The sequence below is a fragment of the Aspergillus thermomutatus genome (genome assembly GCF_002237265.1).
Source record: "Aspergillus thermomutatus strain HMR AF 39 chromosome Unknown NODE_117, whole genome shotgun sequence".
Lineage (NCBI taxonomy): Eukaryota > Fungi > Ascomycota > Eurotiomycetes > Eurotiales > Aspergillaceae > Aspergillus > Aspergillus thermomutatus.
In genome coordinates this window covers 1-20,455 of record NW_020798166.1, presented here as the reverse complement: position 1 = coordinate 20,455, position 20,455 = coordinate 1, and the positions used below count along the sequence as shown (strand labels likewise).

General features: G+C 53.2%; 3 protein-coding genes across 3 annotated transcripts; 1 reads left to right on the top strand and 2 right to left on the bottom strand.

The window, feature by feature from the left end:
• Positions 1–108: 108 nt before the first annotated feature.
• Positions 109–570, bottom strand: CDV56_103001 (GFA family protein; the record flags this gene model as incomplete). Its single annotated transcript, XM_026756620.1, has 1 exon — positions 109–570. The coding sequence occupies one exon, from the start codon at positions 568–570 to the stop codon at positions 109–111; it is 462 nt and encodes a 153-aa protein (XP_026613738.1).
• Positions 571–1,174: 604 nt separating this feature from the next.
• Positions 1,175–14,441, top strand: CDV56_101112 (uncharacterized protein; the record flags this gene model as incomplete). Its single annotated transcript, XM_026754731.1, has 10 exons — positions 1,175–1,194; positions 1,255–1,460; positions 1,510–2,226; positions 2,898–3,087; positions 3,147–7,817; positions 7,878–8,904; positions 8,963–10,436; positions 11,770–11,826; positions 11,929–12,535; positions 12,602–14,441. The coding sequence occupies 10 exons, from the start codon at positions 1,175–1,177 to the stop codon at positions 14,439–14,441; spliced, it is 10,809 nt and encodes a 3,602-aa protein (XP_026613737.1).
• A 3,979-nt stretch (positions 14,442–18,420) lies between these two features.
• met2 (homoserine O-acetyltransferase) lies at positions 18,421–20,037 on the bottom strand (the record flags this gene model as incomplete). The annotated part of the gene is made up of 3 exons (XM_026753752.1): positions 18,421–19,468; positions 19,521–19,911; positions 20,001–20,037. 3 exons carry the CDS (start codon positions 20,035–20,037, stop codon positions 18,421–18,423), a joined length of 1,476 nt encoding a protein of 491 aa, XP_026613736.1.
• Positions 20,038–20,455: the final 418 nt, after the last annotated feature.

The window sequence follows — 20,455 nt, the reverse complement described above, 5'->3', positions numbered from 1 at the left end:
GCCAGAGCGCACCCTGTTTGAGTTCCAAAATGAATTATGCCCATTCGTTGATACTGTACTTGTTCTGTCTGTACAACACATGAGTATTTCCAGCCGTATCTCTCATGGTCAGCTCGACTTCGTCTGCAAGTTCTCCAAGCTCTCATCCATCGCCGGCGTAAACCGATCCCACCGCTCAGCGCCATCCTCGGGCAGATCAAACCACGCCGCCTTCTCCTGCACAAAGAGATGACAACTCGGCCTCGGGATCTTTGCTTGATGCGCGTTGTCGATGGTCCCCGCAGGCACGCTCTGATGCTCGGACTCGTAGTCATACTTCATGCTAACGCTCGATCCGCACTTTGGACAGAACCCGCGGGTCGCAAAGTCACTGGATCTCCGGAACGAGGGCGACTTGTTCTTGTCCCAAGTGAGGGAGCCTGGGGCAAAGGTCGCCCAGCTCTGATAGGGTGCGCCGGATTGTTTGCGGCAGGTGGTGCAGTGGCAATTTGTGACGTTTAAGGGGGGCTGGTTGGCTTTATAGGTGATGTGGTGGCAGGCGCAGCTTCCTGTGATTAGGTCGGAGGGCATTTTGTAAGAGGTCCTGGGTGTTGTCCTGTGTTGTTAGACTGGGGATTATTTAATAAGATGCATGGGTTGGATCATGCTGCTTATCAACTACCTAGACGTTTGCGGTCGACGTCATGAGGGGTTGTCCTCGTGTTGTACCTCTACCATCTTGTATCTTTCGCACAGCATATCATGGTCATGTCTGTCTAGGTACTATAGACAGGATAGGATCTACTGTAGTAGTAGCATCGAGCTCAAACCCAATGCTGTCCAAACAGGCATTCTGCACCGGAACAGCTTCTCCACTGATTTGACCATTATTAACCATTATTAATCCCTTCTCTGAAGTTCTGTCGCCCCTCCGCCCCCACTTCTGGACAGCTCTCGAAGCTCTGATTGAGTCTTGTGCGGCATTGAGGGTCCATATTAACTCCATCTCGCGGATCTCTTGATTTCAAAGCAACTGTAGCGTTGTAGCTTGTGTGTAACTTGGAAATGTCCATGAGCTGCTGCATTACACATCCTTGCAGAGCTACATAAGTGCGGTTTAGGTCCCACTCACGCGTTGCTTGCACCCTTGCTGTTTAAATTACTCCAGGCTGTTTGCATCAGAGAAAAATTCAATATGGCTCCAAAGGTTTTTCTGTATGTTCAACCGTCCTGACTATTTTGTTGATAATACTCACCTTTGACCTCGTTTTCCAGCACAGGTGTCACCGGGTACATTGGTGGAGATGCCTTCTATGCGGTCTCCCAAGCACATCCTGACTGGCAGATTTCTGTCCTAGTTCGCAACAAAGACAAAGCGGCTCAACTTGCCAGCAAATACCCCAATGTCCGGATCGTGCATGGAGACCTTGACTCCGCCGACGTCATCGAGGAGGAAGTCAAGAATGCAGATATCGTCTACCGTACGTGAACATACTCTGCTACAAGCGACCATAGACTCACGACGTACAGATTGCGCCGACTGCGACCATGTTGCTTCTGCCACTGCTATCACCAAAGGCGCCGCCCGCCACTCCCCCGAGAAGCCCCTCTGGCTAATTCATACATCTGGCACCGGTATTCTGACCGTCGAAGACTTCCGCGCCAACACCTGGGGCATTGAGCGCACCAAGGAGCACAACGACTGGGACGGAGTAGACGAGCTGATGAACCTGCCCGATGACTCCTTCCACCGGAACGTCGACAAGATCATCATCGAGGCTGGCCAGCGCGCTCCCGACAGTGTCAAGACCGCCATCGTCTGCCCGCCTACCATCTACGGCCCCGGCCGCGGTCCCGGCAACCAGAAGAGTGTCCAGGCATACTGGCTGGCTGCTGCCGTCCTGAAACGGAAGAAGGGCTTCCTCGTCGGCGAGGGCAAGAATACCTGGCACCAGGTGCATGTTCAGGATCTCAGCAATGTCTACCTGGCCCTGGGGGATGCCGCGGCGGCAGGAGGCGGCAAGGCCACCTGGAACGAGCAAGGGTACTACCTCGCCGAGAACGGGTCTTTTGTCTGGGGTGATGTTCAGCGTGCTGTGGCCAAGGTGGCTTACGAGAAGAAGCTGATTCCGTCTCCTGATGTTGAGCCGTTGTCAGACGAGCGGGTCACGGAGCTGCATCCGTTTGGGCTGTATGCTTGGGGGAGCAACTCGCGCGGTCATGCCATACGCGCGAGGAAGCTGTTCGGTTGGTCGCCTCAGCAGCCTAGTTTGATGGACCTCATCCCTCAGATTGTGGAGGTTGAGGCTAAAGATTTGGGATTGATCTGAAATGTTAGAAAGATATGTACGACGGACATATTTCATGAAAATGGCACTTTTTGTTCTGAATATGTGGTTGAAAGAGAAGTCATACAATAGCAAACTGTAGTCGTTTCTTTCCCATTCAATTATAGATGTCAATAGCAAAATGAGTCCGTAATGAAAGCAGATCTGAATAAGAAAGCCGTCGTAGTAGTAAGAGGGATTAAAGGGAACAATAGAAGAATAAAATAGCCTACAATGAATGGCGGCGGGAGAACCCAAAAAGCTTAGCGCCGAGCATGACATTAAGCGACCCAAACGCGCCAATCGCTCCGTAGCCGCGATCCTCCCTGCATGCTTGTTATTACGTTTTGCTGGAGCTCTCTGCGGTTCTTTGATCGATTTAGACAGCAACACTACAACCTACAACTCGTCTCCGCACTCATTAACCATCGCAGGTTGTCCTCTCCATCGTCTCTTTCTCCATCTCGTATATGCATTTCTGCTCTTAGTTGGTGGTTTGACTTCTGGCATGTACTGACAGTTTCACCTACAAAAGACCCGCTCCATGAATTGCGACCTGTCGGAAATTTCGCGGTTCCTATGAGGTGTTAGCTCGGACGAAGCTGTCATGGCTCCAGGTGCCGGAGGAAAGAGGAAGAGAGGCGACAGATCGTGGTCTGGCGACTCCGGCAACGACGGTCAACGGCCTTCACCCCACCGGCCAGGCAATCTCAACATGGCGCAACACAATCACGGCTCGCATCCAAATCACCCTCGCGACTTTCCCGAAACGCGCGGTCGCGTACGAAGACAGCCTAGCCGAGGCGGGAGAAACAATAATAATCCTAGCCGACGACCTAGCAATGAGATTCCCAACGTCCCCGCTGGACAGAAGGATACGGCCATGTCTCCGCCTGCCAGGGAGGTGCCTGAGGCGAGCCAGACAAACGGGGTTTCGCCGACGGTAGTAGCAGCTAGTGTGCAGCCCTCGCCGTCTCCTGCGCCGAGCTTACAACAAACGCACGCACAAGCGCAGGCGTCCCCGAAGCCTCAGCCACAGTCACTGCAGTCGCCTGCTCCTCCCGTCAAGCCTCCACCGGGTCCACCGCCGCCTTACGATTACGAATATGCCACAGATAGTGTAGTTGAAGATTGGACCTCAACAGGAAGACAGAAGGTCATTACGAATGGTGTGCAGGCGAGGGACATGGAGGATGCGTCAACATTGGCTTCGATCTACCAGGAACTGATCCGATCTGCATTCTACGGCCGGTTGTCACCCACGGAGGCCGGAACGGTGATCAAGGAGATCATTGGAGAAGAGGTTGCAGCTCAAGACATGGATATGGTTCACGACGGGCGATCCTCAACAGTTCTCGACACACGCTCTTTGTTCCTGGACACCCTGTCTATTCTTACTGATGCCGATCCAAGCAATCCTGCCTTGAGATCCTTGGTTTTCTCCACAGGAATCAATGCAGCCCTTCTGCGCCTCCAGCTCGAAACTCCCGTCCTTCAGACGCTGGGACTTGTTCGTGATACCTTCACTCGCATAGGCATTCGTAAACAAACCAATCTTCTGTACCGACAGTCCAACTACAATCTGCTGCGGGAGGAGTCGGAAGGGTACTCCAAGCTGTTGACCGAGCTTTTCACCACTAGCAACAACGAACCACCAACCAGCGAGGTCGTTGAAGATACTTTCGAGAGGGTCAAGGCTATGATAGGAGCCTTTGATATGGACGTTGGCCGAGTTTTAGATGTCACGCTCGATGTCTTCGCCGCAGTGCTTGTGAAGCAATATCGCTTCTTTGTTAAGCTTCTCCGAGCCAGCTCCTGGTGGCCCAAGGACGATATCTCCCGCACTCTTGGTGGTGCTGACCGCGATTCTGGCCTGCCAAATTGGGCATTACCAGGTTCCGCAGGGTGGGCGACAACAGACGAGGAGCGAGCTGAGATCATGCAAGCCAATGAGCAGCGAGATCGGGAGTTTTGGAACAGAGTCAGAGAGATTGGTATTCGAGCATTCTTCGAGATCGGACGGAAGCCGATCACTGAAGACGAGAGAAAGCGAATCTTTCCAGAAAGCACGAATCTGTCAGAAGAAGAGATGGAGACACGGAAATGGATCGAAGAGACAGGAACCCTACCCCCAAAAGGAAACAGGGTCGCAGCGCAGCTTCTCGGTTTCAAGCTCCGCTTCTACTCGTCAAAAGCGCGGGACAAGTCAGACATTCTCCCCGACAACCTCATCTATCTGGCAGCCCTTCTGATCAAAGTTGGTTTCATCTCGCTTCGCGACTTGTACCCTCATCTTTGGAGACCTGACGAATTGATGGACGACCTGAAGGAGGAGAAAATGAAGGAAAAAGCAGAAAGAGAAAGAGCTGCGCGGCCGGGTGGAGGTGTAAATGCTTTGATGATGGCTGGCGCTCTGTCGGACGATACGTTACCCATTCCACGCATTCGTGGATCAGAACAACGACCATCCACTCCTGCGAAGGACCAAGAAGCGGACAAAGCAACTCCGGCGAAGACGGACGAAGATGACCTGCCAGAGCCCTCAGATCAGAAGGTCATGCTGCTAAAGAGCCTGCTCGCCATCGGAGCCCTTCCTGAGGCTCTTTTTATCCTCAGCAAATTTCCTTGGCTTATGGACGCCTACCCCGAACTCCCCGAATACATTCACCGTATCTTGCATCACAGTTTGAGCAAAGTGTATGCCTCGTTGCGCCCCTTGCCGTCGGTCGAGGAGCTCAGGGAACAAAAGCAAATACCCAGCCAAGATCAGGGAGGCCTCGCAAAAGGACAGATTCGGCTGACTTCGGCGCCTCCAAGACGGGTCCTTCGCTGGGCTCAGCTCGACAAGGACGACACAAATGATGGGACCGACTATAGATTCTATTGGGACGATTGGGCCGATAATATTCCAGTCTGTCAATCCGTTGATGATGTTTTTGCCCTTTGTTCGTCGCTTCTCAATCTGTCTGGGCACAAAATTGGACATGACCCCAGTCTACTAGCTAAGCTGGCGAGGATTGGCAAATCCAGTCTCACTCAAGATGACTCACCTGGGAACAAAGCGCGCTGGCAGGATCTCTGCAAACGTCTCCTGGTGCCTGCGATCAGTTTGACCAAGGCCAATCCCGGTGTTGTGAATGAAGTTTTCGACCTCCTTGGATTCTTTCCCAGAGCAACAAGGTACAACATGTACGCGGAATGGTATTCTGGGCAGACATCTCGACTGCCGGATATCAAGTCGGCTTTTGATCAAGCAAGAGCCGAGACGAAGGACGTTCTCAAGAGGCTGAGCAAAACAAACATACGACCGATGGCTCGTGCATTAGCGAAGATCGCCTTTGCCAATCCTGGTATCGTGATCAACGTCGCCATCAGCCAGATCGAGTCCTACGAGAATCTTATTGAAGTTGTGGTGGAGTGTGCGCGCTACTTCACATATCTCGGATATGACATACTCACCTGGGCCCTAATCAACTCGCTTGGCCAGAAAGGACGAAGCCGAGTGCAAGAAGGCGGGCTGTTGACCAGTCGATGGCTAAACGCTTTGGCAACATTCGCAGGCAGGACTTATAAGCGCTACTCTGTCATGGATCCCACTCCTGTTCTTCAGTACGTCGTTGAACAGCTTCGGCAGAACAACTCCACGGATCTTATCGTTTTGGAGCAGATGATTAGCTCCATGGCTGGTATCATCACAGATACAAACTTCAACGACGCGCAAATTCAAGCTATGGCCGGTGGCGAGATCCTCCAGTCACAGACCATCCTACAACTGCTGGACAAACGGCACGAATCGAAAACAACTTCGAAACGATTGATGAAAGCTCTGACAGTATCCAAACTGGCCGGTCAATTGCTTGTTGCAATCGCTCAGGAACGCTGGACTTGTATCTACAAGGCAACGGAGGGAGATTCCGAACTCAAGTTACTAGGTAACGTCTTCGACGAGATTCATCGCATCCTAGCCCAGTATCTGGATCTCCTACGCAGCAACTTGTCGGTGGATGAGTTTGATTCTTTTGTTCCCGACTTGGCTTCTCTCATCAAGGAATTTGGTATCCAGCCTGAGATTGCATTCTGGATCCGCCGGCCCAGCGTTTCGCGAAAGGTCGCGGATGCTGAAAAGGCACTGCAAGAGGAGGAAGCAGCAGCGGCGGCGGCGGCGAAAGTCCAGGAAATCGAAGCAGCACCCATCAAAACCGAGGATGACAAGATGGAAACGACAGATGAGGGCGAAATGAACGGCACCGCAGATGAATCCGCCGACAACCCCATGGATGTTGACAAGGACCAAGCTGTAGCAGCCACCGAGGGAGACAGCCACCCTGCTTCAGGACAACCGACATCCTCTGGTCCAACCCTAAACCCAGTCATGCAGGATCTCGAGGATCAGGTCAAGTCCGCACTGACACCTGAGACTTGGGGTGTGGTCGGTCTGCATTTTTACGTCATTTTCTGGCAATTATCACTTTACGACGTACATATCCCCCAGAAGGCTTACGAAGATGAAATCGAACGTCAGAAGAAAAAGGTCGTGGCCATCAACAGCGATCGGTCGGACATTAGCATGGCTGGCACACAGCGAAAGGAAAGAGAAAAGAAGCAGATAACCCAACTTCAGGAGCGCATCTTGGAGGAAAACAAGGCCCATCTGAAGGCTTACGGTCAGACAAGGGCAAGGCTACAGAAGGAAAAGGACCGGTGGTTCGCCGGCATGCGTGGGAAGCATGATTCCCTTAACGTCAGCCTGCTGGAACAGTGCTTCCTGCCCCGTTTGCTGCTATCACCCATCGATGCGTTCTACTGCTTTAAGATGCTCAAGTTCCTGCACACGTCTGGCACACCTAACTTTCGTACCGTTGGGCTGTTAGATCAGTTGTTCCGCGAACAGAGACTTACCGCGTTGATCTTCCAATGCACCTCACGCGAAGCGGATAATCTTGGCCGGTTCTTGAACGAGGTCATTCGCGACCTTGGTCGCTGGCATGCCGACAAGGCCGTTTACGAGAAGGAAGCTTTTGGCACGAAGAAGGACCTGCCTGGCTTTGCCATCAATGTCGATCCCGAAGGCAAACCTACCACGTTCTTGGAGTACGAGGACTTCCGCCGACTGTTGTACAAGTGGCACAGGCTTCTGGCTTCCGCACTCAAGATTTGTTTGAATGGAGGCGAATACATGCATATTCGGAACGCGATCAGTGTCCTCAAGGCAGTCGTGCAGCATTTCCCTGCGGTCAACTGGATTGGTCGTGACATGCTCACTAGCGTCAACCACCTGAGTCAAAACGATGAGCGAGATGACGTGAAAATCCCTGCCGCATCGCTGATTGGCGACCTGAACCGCCGAGAGAAGAAATGGATGCTACCACAAGCCTTCATGATTGCAAGCCAACCAGCGGGCAAGGGACCTGCACCAGCGGCTGGAAAACCCGGGACTCCACGACCTCGTTCCACTACACCAGCTCCCCTAAATGCTGCAGCGCCCGAGTTCAAGCCCCCAGCATCCACGGAGTAAGTTGACATCCGGGCACCACTCTGACTTATCGAATTTTCTAACAAAGTCATGCGCAGACCTGAAGGCGGCCCCAGACATGAGGTGACTAAAAAGTTTGAGGTAGAGGATGGGGAGATCGAAGACGCTAAGATGATGGATGTATCAGCCAAGGTCACTGAGACAAGCGATCAAGCTGCCCAGAAATCAGCTGCAAAAGCTGAAGTTGCGTCACACCAAGGCGACGAGTCTGCAGTCACCCAGCCTCATGAGACGACTCGCAGTCAATCTACGAACGAGAAACCCGTTGCTTCCAGCACTGAGGTTCATACAGAGGTTGAGCTTCCCTCGCATCCACGAATATCTGATTCGCCAGCCACATCGCAGACGGCCACGAAGGCTTCAGAATCTGGACGCCTTCCTAATGTTCCCAGACGCCCAGAATCAGAGCGAGCTCCCTTCAGCAGTCCCAATATGCGTTCCCAATCGCAGATACCAAGTCGCCCGTTCCGTGGAGATGACGGTCGGCTGCCACCGCGCTCTGATCTCATGGATGCTCGACGAGACAGGCAGTCAGACTTCCCTCGCGGCGGCCGGTTCGGTGATCATGAACATAGCCGATCATTTGACCAGTCCGGGCCAGAAGGCAGAAGCTATGGTCGTCTCGAAAGAGAATTTCCTTCCAGGCCCCCTGCAGATGAACCATTCCGGGGCCCTCCCTATCGGGATGGCCGTCTCACACGTGAGGCGGATTGGCCTGACCGTTCTGGGCGCATGCGTGGACCTCCGGATTCCCGCGAAGCTCCTTCGTCACGGTCTGGTCCACCTGGCCCACAAACGCACCCTGATCGTGCAGACTTGATTCAAGATCACCCTGATCGTGGTGGAGACGGGTATCGGCGCGGGGAGCAGATGCGACAAGAGAAAGATGACCGAAGGGCTTTGCCACCAAGGGCTCTCTCACCCCCAAGGGCAGACCTCCCGAATCGTCCAGAAAGATTCCCACTTGATGACCGCCGTTTACCCTCTCATCCCCAAGCGCGTTCGCGATATGAGGATGCACCGACCGGACCCCGCAATGACCGGCTACCACGGGCCCCTATGGATGTTCCCGAACCCAGGGAGCCTGGCATCGACATGAGCCATGGCCGGTTACGTCAACCAGAGCCAACATCAGACATCCCGTCTGGTCCACGGGGAAGAAATGTATCCGGACGCGGTGGACGCACCGCCTCTGGTTTCTCGCATGCTGCACCGTCTGCTCCCGCCGGGGCCACGGATCGTCAACCCCCCACTGGACCAGGTCGCCAAGGAATGCGGAACTCAGCTGAACAGCCAAGTTCAACAGGCCCGTCATCGCCAACAATCGAGAAGCTCGACGCCAGTGGGATTCATCCAGACCGTCTCAAGGCTTTGCAACAGCAAGCAACTGAGGACACTTTTGGCGGCAGTCCACGCTCTCATCAATCTCCATCCCCCGCATCAACTGCTCCGCCATCCGGACCTCGTGGTGGCCTTGCGCCGCCCTTGGGTCCATCCTCAAACAATCGCGGGCTGCCTTCTGGACCTGGTTTGGGTGAACGTGGAAGGGGGGACAAGCGGTTCGCGGGGATCAACAACATGCTCCAGCAATCAGGCGGACCTGGAGACCGTGGAGGCCCTGGCCCACAAATTCGTGGTCGCGGCGCGAATAGACAGTCAGGTATGGGTGGTCCCTCGCCCCAAAGCACTCGACCAGGAACACCGGGGGCTTCGGAAGAGGGTAGCCGATCGGGTTTATCCAGTCAAGGCCGTCCTGATCTTATGGCTGGCCGGCCTTCGGCCTCCTTTACGGAAGACGGTGGTCCTTCCCAGGGTCGTCTCGGCGGCGGACGAAGTGAGCCAGTGGAAGAAACGGGATCGGAGTCAAGACGATCTGGCAAGTTCTCACACGACCGAGAACGTGACCGGGATCGGGAACGGGAACGGGACAGAGAGCGCGATCGTGATCGTGAGCGCGAACGCCGAGGCGGCGGGGACGAAGAGGGGGGACGTAGTAGCAGTCGCCGAGAGGAACAGCGAGAACGGGTTCGAGACTTTGAACGCGAACGTAGCCGTCGCGGTGATGCTCCGGGAACCGGCTCTCGAGAAGAACGATATGAGTCTCGCGAGGCGTCGCGACGCGGAGCCGGCTCGCGCGAAGAAAACCGTCGACGAGACCGCCGAGAGAGGGAAGAGAATCCCGAATTTGGACCGGGCAGCCATGAGCATGAAGGCCGTCTCCGACCCCCTTCTTCTTTGGGGGGACCACCACCTCCTCCGCCACCGCCGCCACCACCACCGCCCCTTCCGGGTAATGCGGAGGAAGATCGACGATGGGGTGCAGGCGGCGGCGGCAACGGCGGCAACGGCGGCCGTGAGCTACGGGACAGGGATCGAGACCGGAATCGCGACCGGGGACGGGATCGGGACTACAATCGCGACGGGGGAAGCGGGGGACCTCACCGAAAACGTGGCCGACCTGGAGGAGACGATGGACCTGGTGAAGGAGGAGGCGGTGGAGGAGGAGGAGGAGGCCGAGGAGGCATGCGAATGGGAGGGGAAAACAAACGGCCTCGACGAGGGCAATGAATGTGAAGAGAAACGGGCTAGCTTTTGTTGTATGCTCCATTCATTCGAACACTATATTTCCTTTCTTCCTATCTCATCTGGAGTTCTATATCATTGCATTTGTTGGACGGTGTTTGTTGCATTACCACCAAGCTTGCGTCGGATCTAAGGGATTCTTCTTTTCGTTTGTGGCCCTGAATATAGGAATTCAATTTCATAGGCTTGTATTATTGAAGACCTCGAAATCATCAGATTGGAATGATGACATTGTTGATTATCATTGCTCTTGTCTGTGTGAAGCAGTAAGGTGACAGTTGGGGTCACGAGGGCTGCTTTACCACCACTTCTTCCTGCTCTCCGTCTTCCAATCTATCTCTTTACCCCCCCACTTTCAAGCAACCATGTCTGCAAGGACCGTCAAACCATCATCGTTCCTATTATCCGAATGCCAATCCTAGCTCAAGAATCACAGGCAGATCGGACCGACACTCCGCGTCTTCCCCCGCTCTCTGAACCGCCAAGCGTCGGTTAAACCTCGGACGCTGCTCCGTTTCCTTTTCATCCAGCTCCCTGTCTAGCGTCATCGGTCCCTGAAGCCTTGACTCTTTGGGATTATCCAAGGACGCGCGGGGATACATATTGTGCGAGCACTAGATAGTGGGACTCCTTCCCCTGGGCCGTGCTTGTTATCATTCCCTGGCTAACTACAGAGTATCATGCTAGTGCGACAGTTTCGAATCCCAATGGATGGCCGTTCCTGTCAGTTTCATTTTCATACATGACTATCAGCTAGGAGTAATCAGTGGATGTTTCTCCACCGCTGGGAGAATTTCGGGCGTTCCAACCAGCGATCCACCCGCTGCGCTACATGGAGAAGCTCCATCTGTGATGCTGACATGCTTGAGTTGCAGAAATGCAAACAGTTGCTAATGATTCCGCACTCTGCTGCTATCTACAACGGTTGAACCACCGGGTCCTGAGATCGCGACGGAGAATTCGGGACGATAGAACGAATGAATGGACGTGGCTGGTTTCATCTCCAGTTGATGATTACTTGTTCTTTTTTTTTTATTCATGCTCAGAAAGACGATAGTCCGCGTGCAGTTGGAGATTTTGGAGTATGCTTAGACTAGAGATACAGCCGCAGTATATGTAGAGCTTGGTTTCCCCTCGATACGTCAACTTTTTTTTTGTCGTCGTTCTCCTCAAACGGTTCCTCCTTCCTCTGATCATTGTGTTGCTGGTTTATTTAACCGTCTTGCGAATCCTGAGAGTCGTGGTTCCTTTTTGATTTATCGTGTTTTTCCCCAACCGTTGATCGGAGGGATCCCTTTTCTCTTTTCTTGTATATACTTGATCACCCGTTCACCATGGTTCAGTTAGACGTGGAAAAGACCATTGAGGAGCTCACGCTCGGTGAGAAAGTAGCTCTCACAGCTGGTAAGTGATCGCGCGATTCACATGCGATTCCCTGCGAATTGGTAAACGATGAATTTGGTGGCATACATCGAAAATCACAGCTAACCAGAATAATGATTACAGGGATTGATTTCTGGCACACGGCCGCTGTCCCCCGTCTCAACATCCCCAGTCTTCGCATGTCCGATGGCCCCAATGGTGTGCGCGGCACACGCTTCTTCAACGGTGTCCCTGCCGCATGCTTTCCCTGTGCAACCGCGCTGGGCGCGACTTGGGATACCGAGCTCCTGCACGAGGTGGGCCGACTGATGGCAGAGGAGTCTATTGCCAAAGGCTCGCATATCGTGCTGGGACCTACAATCAACACTCAGCGATCCCCACTTGGAGGTCGAGGCTTCGAGTCATTCGCCGAGGACGGTGTCCTCTCGGGCATTCTGGCGGGACACTATTGCGAAGGTCTGCAGGAGAAGGGCGTTGCGGCCACTCTGAAGCATTTTGTCTGCAATGACCAGGAACATGAGCGCTTGGCTGTTGATAGCATTGTGACGATGCGCGCTATGCGTGAGATTTATCTCTTGCCCTTTCAGCTGGCATTGAGGATCTGCAAGACTGCCTGCGTTATGACAGCCTACAACAAGATCAATGGAACGCATGTCAGTGAGAACAAGCAGATCATCACCGATATTCTCCGCAAGGAGTGGGGGTGGGATGGTCTGGTCATGAGTGACTGGTATGTTCATACCTCTTCAATGCTGATTGACCCTAAGTGGCACCGAAAGATACTGACGACTTTCAGGTTTGGAACATACAGTACTTCCGATGCCATCAATGCTGGCTTGGATCTTGAAATGCCAGGCCCAACCCGCTGGCGTGGAACCGCTCTGGCGCATGCCGTTTCATCCAACAAGGCATTTGAGTTCGTGATGGACGAGCGGGTTCGCAACATTTTGAACCTGCACAACTTTGTCGAGCCATTGGGCATCCCAGAGAACGCTCCTGAAAAGGCCTTGAATCGGCCAGAGGACCAGGCTCTGCTCAGACGAGCGGCGGCAGAATCTGTGGTTCTCATGAAGAACCAGGACAACGTTCTGCCTCTGAAGAAAGAGAAGTCCATTCTGGTCATTGGGCCAAACGCTAAGACTGCCGCGTACTGCGGCGGCGGATCAGCGTCACTGGATGCATACTACACCGTGACACCGTTCGAAGGTGTCTCCGCCCAGAGCCAGGGCGAGGTCAAGTTCTCACAGGGTGTCTACTCATACAAGGAACTGCCCTTGCTCGGTCCTCTGCTGAAGACGGACGATGGCAAGAAGGGCTTCAAGTTCCGCGTGTACAACGAGCCCCCTTCGGAACCCAACCGCCAGATCGTCGATGAACTGCACCTTGTATCGTCCAGCGGCTTCCTGATGGACTACAAGCACCCCAAGATCAAGTCCTTCACCTTCTACGTTGACATGGAGGGCTACTTCACACCGGAAGAAGACGGTATCTACGACTTTGGGGTGACAGTGGTGGGCACCGGTAAACTGTTCATCGACGACGAGCTCGTCGTCGACAACTCTAAGAACCAGCGGCAGGGCACCGCTTTCTTTGGCAACGCCACCGTGGAAGAGCAAGGCTCCAAGGAACTCAAGGCCGGCCAGACCTACAAGGTTGTCCTGCAATTCGGCAGCGCCCCAACATCCGACCTCGACATGCGCGGCGTTGTCATCTTCGGCCCGGGAGGATTCCGCTTCGGTGCCGCCCGTCGCGTCGGCCAGGAGGAACTCATCTCCAAGGCGGCGGAGCTAGCCTCCCAGGCCGAGCAAGTCGTCATCTTCGCCGGTCTCACCAGCGAATGGGAGACGGAGGGCCACGACCGTGATCACATGGATCTGCCCCCCGGCAGCGACGAGATGATCAGCCGCGTGCTGGACGCGAACCCGAACGCGGTGGTGGTCATCCAGAGCGGCACCCCGGTCACCATGCCCTGGGCAAACACGGCCAAGGCTCTGCTACAGGCCTGGTTCGGCGGCAATGAATGCGGCAACGGCATTGCAGACGTCCTCTACGGTGACGTCAACCCCTCCGCCAAGCTCCCGCTGACCTTCCCCGTCCGCCTCCAGGATAACCCATCCTACCTGAACTTCCGCTCCGAGCGCGGCCGCGTCCTCTACGGTGAGGACGTGTATGTTGGATACCGCTACTATGAGAAGGTCGACCTGCCCCCTCTCTTCCCCTTCGGCCACGGACTCTCCTACACAACCTTCTCCCGCTCCGATCTATCCCTCACCACCAGCCCCGAGAAGCCCCAGCTGGAAGACGGCGAGCCCATCACTGCCACTGTCTCCGTGACCAACACCGGCAGCGTAGCCGGCGCCGAGATTGTTCAGCTGTGGGTGGCCCCGCCGCCGACGGGGGTGAACCGCCCCGTGCGGGAACTCAAGGGATTCGCCAAGGTGTTCCTAGAACCCGGTGAGACAAAGCAGGTCGAGATCGTGGTGGAGAAGAAGCTGGCGACGAGCTGGTGGGACGAGCAGCGTGAGAAGTGGGCTTCGGAGAAGGGGACGTACGAGGTGCTAGTGACGGGGACGGGCGACGAGGTGCTCAAGTCTTCTTTTGAGGTCGGGAAGACGCGGTACTGGCTGGGATTGTAGACAATTCGATCCTGATGGTTACGAATGATGGATGATGACTCGGTCGTTTTTGTTTTTCCCTACTCTTACTGTTACGTTGTTATGGTTTACTGGATTCAATGACGGGGAACGATGGACCTTGGATGGGACGAGATAAGTTGAAGATATTGATACCAATAGACATGGTACAGTTCATTCGGTGTTCCTTTTGCTTTAAGTACTTCGTAGTAGCCATACAAAACGCAAACGCTTCCCAGTCCACCACACCCAGCAGACTTTCATAAACAGCCGTAGTAGTCGATCGAGTCGAGCAGATAAAATATCTAAACCAGATCGCACATAACGAATAATTTGCACTCGGGAACAAAAATAATGTGTAGTATGGAATAACAAGCAACAAATCAACCATCAGAATTCCCCACGCTGTCAAGCCAGATGAAGGTAAAGCACGAGCAAAGATAAGACATATATGCCCGAAGTAGAGTACAACTAAGTAGCTTACACGATCCGAGTGAATCCCGTCGTGTCCTTGCTGCGAGGGGCACTGCCGGGCCTGTGCCTCCCCATGTCCAAGATGGACATCTTCCTCAGCAGGGAATTGCTCTTGCAGGGAGGCTGAGAGTCGGACTGAGACCGCGAGTGAGAGTGCGAATGAGGTTGGTGCTCTTTGGTTTGGCGTTTCAGGCTCGCCAGGCTCTCTTTCGAGATGAGCGATCTCAGAGACCAGAAGGATGGCCTTTTCTGTTTTGCGGAGCCTGGATGGGGAGACTTGTTGGACTTTGACGGGGGAGTAGTGGCGTCTTGTTCTGCGGGTGAAGCGAAGGTGCAGCCGATAATGCCGGTTTTCATCTTCTCCATGACGGCGAGCTGGAGGTCGACGTTGCGCTGTGCTTCTTCGGCGTCTGTCATGATGTGGACGACGCCGCTGCTGTCGACGATCACGGCGGGTTGGCCGTCGCGCTTGCGAATACAGCTGGCGCCGAATTCGACGGTTTTGGGTGGTAGTTGGTTGGTTGTTGGGTCTCTGTCGCTGATCTCGGGTGCTTGGGGGGTATCGCTCTGAGGGACGGCTTGGAAGTCCTCGAAGCGTGGTTTGCGGTTGAGCTGGGAGACTTTGGTGCACGGTCGGGAGAGGCTTGGTGTTCTCCCGAGGTCGAGTGTGGTCTTATCTGGGTTGAGGAATACTTCGACGTCGTCTGAGATGGTCTCTTCGTCGGTGGAGAGATTAGGGCTGGACTTGGTGGCCAGGAAGGCAGTAGTCTCTTGGGACTGTGCTGGTGGGCATTCCACGGAAATTTCTTCTGCGGTAGTGTGTTGATCTTGCACATTTGAATTAAGGCCGTTGATAGATGGCTCAATACTGGAAAGCCCGGTGCAGAAAGTCATGTCGCTGCAGGTTGTGGCAGGCGAACTAGCATTCGTTGATGAATCGTGATTGGAACAATGTAGGTCGTGGAATGGAGAGGTTGAAGAGGTTTCATTTGTCAGGCTGGAGGCCTGGTGAGCATCCAGCTCAATAGCAGAATCATACTTCCTGATGTCGTTGCTGGATTGGTCCTGGTCTGCTGGAGCTGAAGTCGCAGTGGATATTTCAAGTTTCTCTGGCGCCGGGGCAGCATCATGGCAGGCCAGTGTTTGTTTGATATCATTTGAAAATTCTCCTTGCTTAATGCTCTTCGCAAGCAAGACACAAGACCAGCGGATCTCTCGCTCCAGCTGTAGAGAGATCTTACGGCGCTCAATCAGCACAGATCGTCGCCTGAAGATAATGGGTGTATGTTTCAAGTCGTAATATCGTGAGCACTCGTCTCGCCGAGTGAAGCCAGAATTCTGCTAGCTTCGGGTCAACATCCATTGTAAGTCTCCCAATTTGGTGTAGCTGCACTTACTTGTGAACCAAAGAGAAAAGAAAGAGAAGGCTTCGTCCTGATGCTCTTTCTTCTCGGAAGGGCGGGCTCCATGTTGATAATCCACTCGAACCAGTCTGAGATGAAAGATTGTAGGCAGGTGTCGAAGAAAAGAGAGAATAAACGAAGAAACCCGATCAATAACAAGGAGACCAGCTCTAGTGATTCACGGGCCAACGTTAAGTATGCTTGTAAAAAGTGGTCTGTGAATGAGGACGGGGCCAGCTGTGGGAATGAGAGGAGAACGAATCACACGGCAGTTGGACGTCTAGGCCTGGGACAAATGACTTCCAGTCAACCGGCAACCGCTTTTCTAAGCCCTATGAACTATGCAGACGGCGAGGTCTTCTGGTATAAGCAGTGGCGTTTCCTGTCGAATCAGGACTAACGAGTGTCGCCACAATGGGGTTGTTATGGAGCAATAGATGGACTGGTATGCGGGGGTTGCTTGGTCGATGTCGATCTAATATTGGAGTGAACGAAAGAACGTGGAGCTCGGCAGCTTGCGTCGAGGCTGGATAGTGAATTAGCGAGAGACAGCCAGCTGAATATCATCAGCTGTGCTGGGAGTCAAGTGGTGTGTTGAAAGGTCGTCAGAGATGCAGTTGAGGAACAGAAGCAGCAAGAGGGAGGAAAACAAATGACTGCAAATGACGTTAAGGCAAAGTTCAGGCAGTCAGGCCAAAGCAGGCAGAAAGAGAGATAGATAGAAACCGCAAAGAAGGTTGCAGATGAACAGCAACACATAATCTGCGAGAATAGAAGCGAGACAAAGCAGGGTTTAAACTCGTCAATGTGTCTGCAGAAGTAGTAGTACTACAGAATAGCGAGCATAACCAGTAGAGGGAAAATGGACGGTTGGTGAGGGCCTCAAAGCGTCAATAAACACTGAACAAGCTGTGCAACTCGTTCGGTCTCGAACGTATCAATCAGTAGGGAGGAAAGGCAGCACTTTCAACTGATTTGCCGGGTTTAAGACGATGTTTTGTTATCTGAGACGAGATCAACGACTACTGAAGTCATATTCAACTACGGAGTACTCGCTATATTCTCTAGTCAGCTATACAGATTACTGTCTTCAAAGTGTATAGGTCTGTTTAGTTGCATCATCTTCTCTCTTCTCCTCTCTCCACAACGTACTTTTGCACTCACAATGCACAAGAGAATGCATTACTGATCATCTCCGAAGATGCATGGGCCCAATGTTGGAGTTGTGCAAGGGATCGACAGCGGAGCGATGAAAGGGATGAATCAAGGGGGGTTATGAGCAATCCACCCGGACAACGACATGCGTCAATGCCAATCTGCTAGAATGGTACCAAAGGTATTGCTGCTATCGATATGACTCCAAGACTCTACCTTGGAAGGGAGTCGTACTGGATACTTGCATGGTCATTTGTGGTTGTATAGTACTGGATTGAATAATTAGGGTTACTGGTTGCCTTCTAGGCCCTGCGGCATGAGATCATATTTCTCTGGGGAACAGGATGGGTCTGTGATCTATCAGATGCACACTTGAGCATTGTCCGAAGGGAGGAATTGCCCAAGGATAAGTGGAGGTGAAAACTACTCTGATTGACGACATCATGCATCGCCTTTTCCTACAGTTCAACGCCTATGGCATCTACACACGGTCTTGTCTGATGTAATGTAAACAACAACAATTGCAATCGCTACATACTGTAGATCGTATTATGCACGTCTATGCCTATGTTGAAATGATCCTGCGCACTGAAAGATCGCCCACCGCCCTCAGTTGGGTCTCTGCATGGGCAGAAGACCCGGTCTGTCAGGGTTTGTATGATGGAGAGCAGTTGGATGCTTCTTGACAGCCTAACCTGTTGAGTGGGTTACGAAGGAGACAGTTGGATGCTCTTCCCTCTGATGGCTTAAGAACTGAAATCACAAGAGTTGCACCGCTACTACCCCCAACCCGCCGGCATGCTCGGAAGCAAGCACTCGAATTTCCTCGGCGCGTCTTCTCTTCACCGAGAGGAGATCCGGGACACTTGCTCCCCCACGGAGCATCATGGCGGATAATGAAAGGCTGCAATAAATGCGCCAGTGTCGATTCGGTCCATATGCGTTTCCGATTACCAGGCAGTGATGTCCTCGACCTCCGCCTCTCCGAACGTGCTGCTCTTGATTAATTTGTTAACGCCGTCGACGGCTACTGCCCCGTCGGCAGGTGGCTTCGCCATGATGTCCGGCAGGACTTCTCGGAAGAACTCCAGGATGTAACGGTTGACCTGCTCGAATTGCAAAAGGAAGGCATCGTGACCTTCCGGGCTCTCAATTCGCCTGAGCCTCGAGTTGGGGATGCCAGCCGCGATTTCCTTCTGCTCTTCGAAAGTGAAGAGTCCATCGGTCTCGATTCCAAGAACCAGCGCTGGCTGCTCGATCTGCGACAGTGCTTCCTTGACGGGATCCTCCGATCCCGGACTGGCCCGGTATCGTGACACATCGTGTGTGTCGAGCTTGCGAGTGATAGCAATGTAGCAATTGGCGTCGAATCGTTTCACAAACTTCTCTCCCTGGTATCGAAGATAGGATTGTGCTGAAAAGTAGGTGGGAGGTCGCTTTCGCTCACTCTCACTGACGGGCGTGCTAAAGGTCTTTGTGCCGGAGAACTGAGGATCCATATACTGGACTTCAGAGGGCTGCTGCGGCCCAGGCGAGTTGCGCTCGCTGGATGCCCGGGTAGACATACCGGCCTTATGACCATCATTATGAATGGCCCAGTGTTCATTCGGTGGAGTCGGCAAACGCTCGGTGCCATTGATATTCTGTCTCTTCGACGGGTCGGGAACGTTTCTGCCAAAGCGAGACTCGAAAGAATTGCGGCTTCGGTAGGTCAGAAGAGCGGACATGCGCGCCGCTCCCAAACCGGTGGATGGAGGGTCATCGAATGAATAATAACCGTCCTCATATTTGGGGTCACTATAGATGCTTTGCCGCTGAGCTTCACCCCAGCTGATGCACCATGCCGAGTGCCGGGCAGAGGTGGCAATGGGAACAATCGCTCGGACGTAGTCTTTGCCGAAGTAGGCGTACTCAAGAGTCAGCATGCCGCCCATAGAACCGCCGACGACGGCTGCAATCTGTCGGACGCCCAGATCGTCCAGGACCATCTTATGAATTCTACTTTGGTCAGCAACCTCACAACTCAAGTTTGATGTATGAGCCTACTAACCTCACGTCATCGCGAACAGTCGTAAGAGGAAATTCAGGTCCATACAGCCCTTTCTCGGGATTGCCATCCTTGTAAGTCACAGCACTCGCACTTCCGTAAGGACTACCCAGACTGTTCAAACAGATGACGAAAAACCGCGATGTATCAAAGGCTTGACCGGGACCTCCGAGCAGGGGTCCCCACCAGTCAGCCACATCGGCACTTCCGCTCAGAGCATGGCAGATCACCAGCACGTTGTCACGGTTGGGGGACATTTCACCCCGAGTTGTGTAGGCGACAGGAACATTGTAGAGTGTCACTCCCGATTCCAGGGTAAATGACGGGATGATAGCGATGGACTGATCGGTGATGAGTTTCGCATATGGGTTTTCAGGTAAGGTTGCGACTCTCTCTACGGGATTTAGTAGCTGTTCACCAAGTGATCATGAAAATCAGGGGCAATCAGAGAAGGGCGAAAGATGAGAAATGGGGGATACCGACGGAATTTTCCAGGAGCACCGTTGGTTTCAGGCGCCATTATGGGCCTCTTGACGCGAGAAATGTGAGAATGAAATGGAAAGCAAGAATGACTGAAAGAGTAGGAAATTATTCTCAATTGATGGACCTGCGAGAAAAGAGGAGACGTCAAGAAAAGAACTTTGAAGAGTAAGGTACTCCTACCTTAAGATCCTGAAAACTGGGGTCCACTATGACTCGAGTCCGGTCGCGGAGGTCTCGTCATCTTAAGCCAATCAGAATGCCTGGATGCTCATGAGAGCGGTGAGAAACCTTCCGCCACTAGGTATTATTAACTAACTAACTAGTTAACTAACGTAATCAACCACCGAGCGACGAATACCACCGAGCGACGAATTTCTCCCTACGCCACCCACTTCCTTTCTTCAACGCGTTGTTTTATCACCACTATTATTAAAAATGCCTTTATCTCAAGAAAA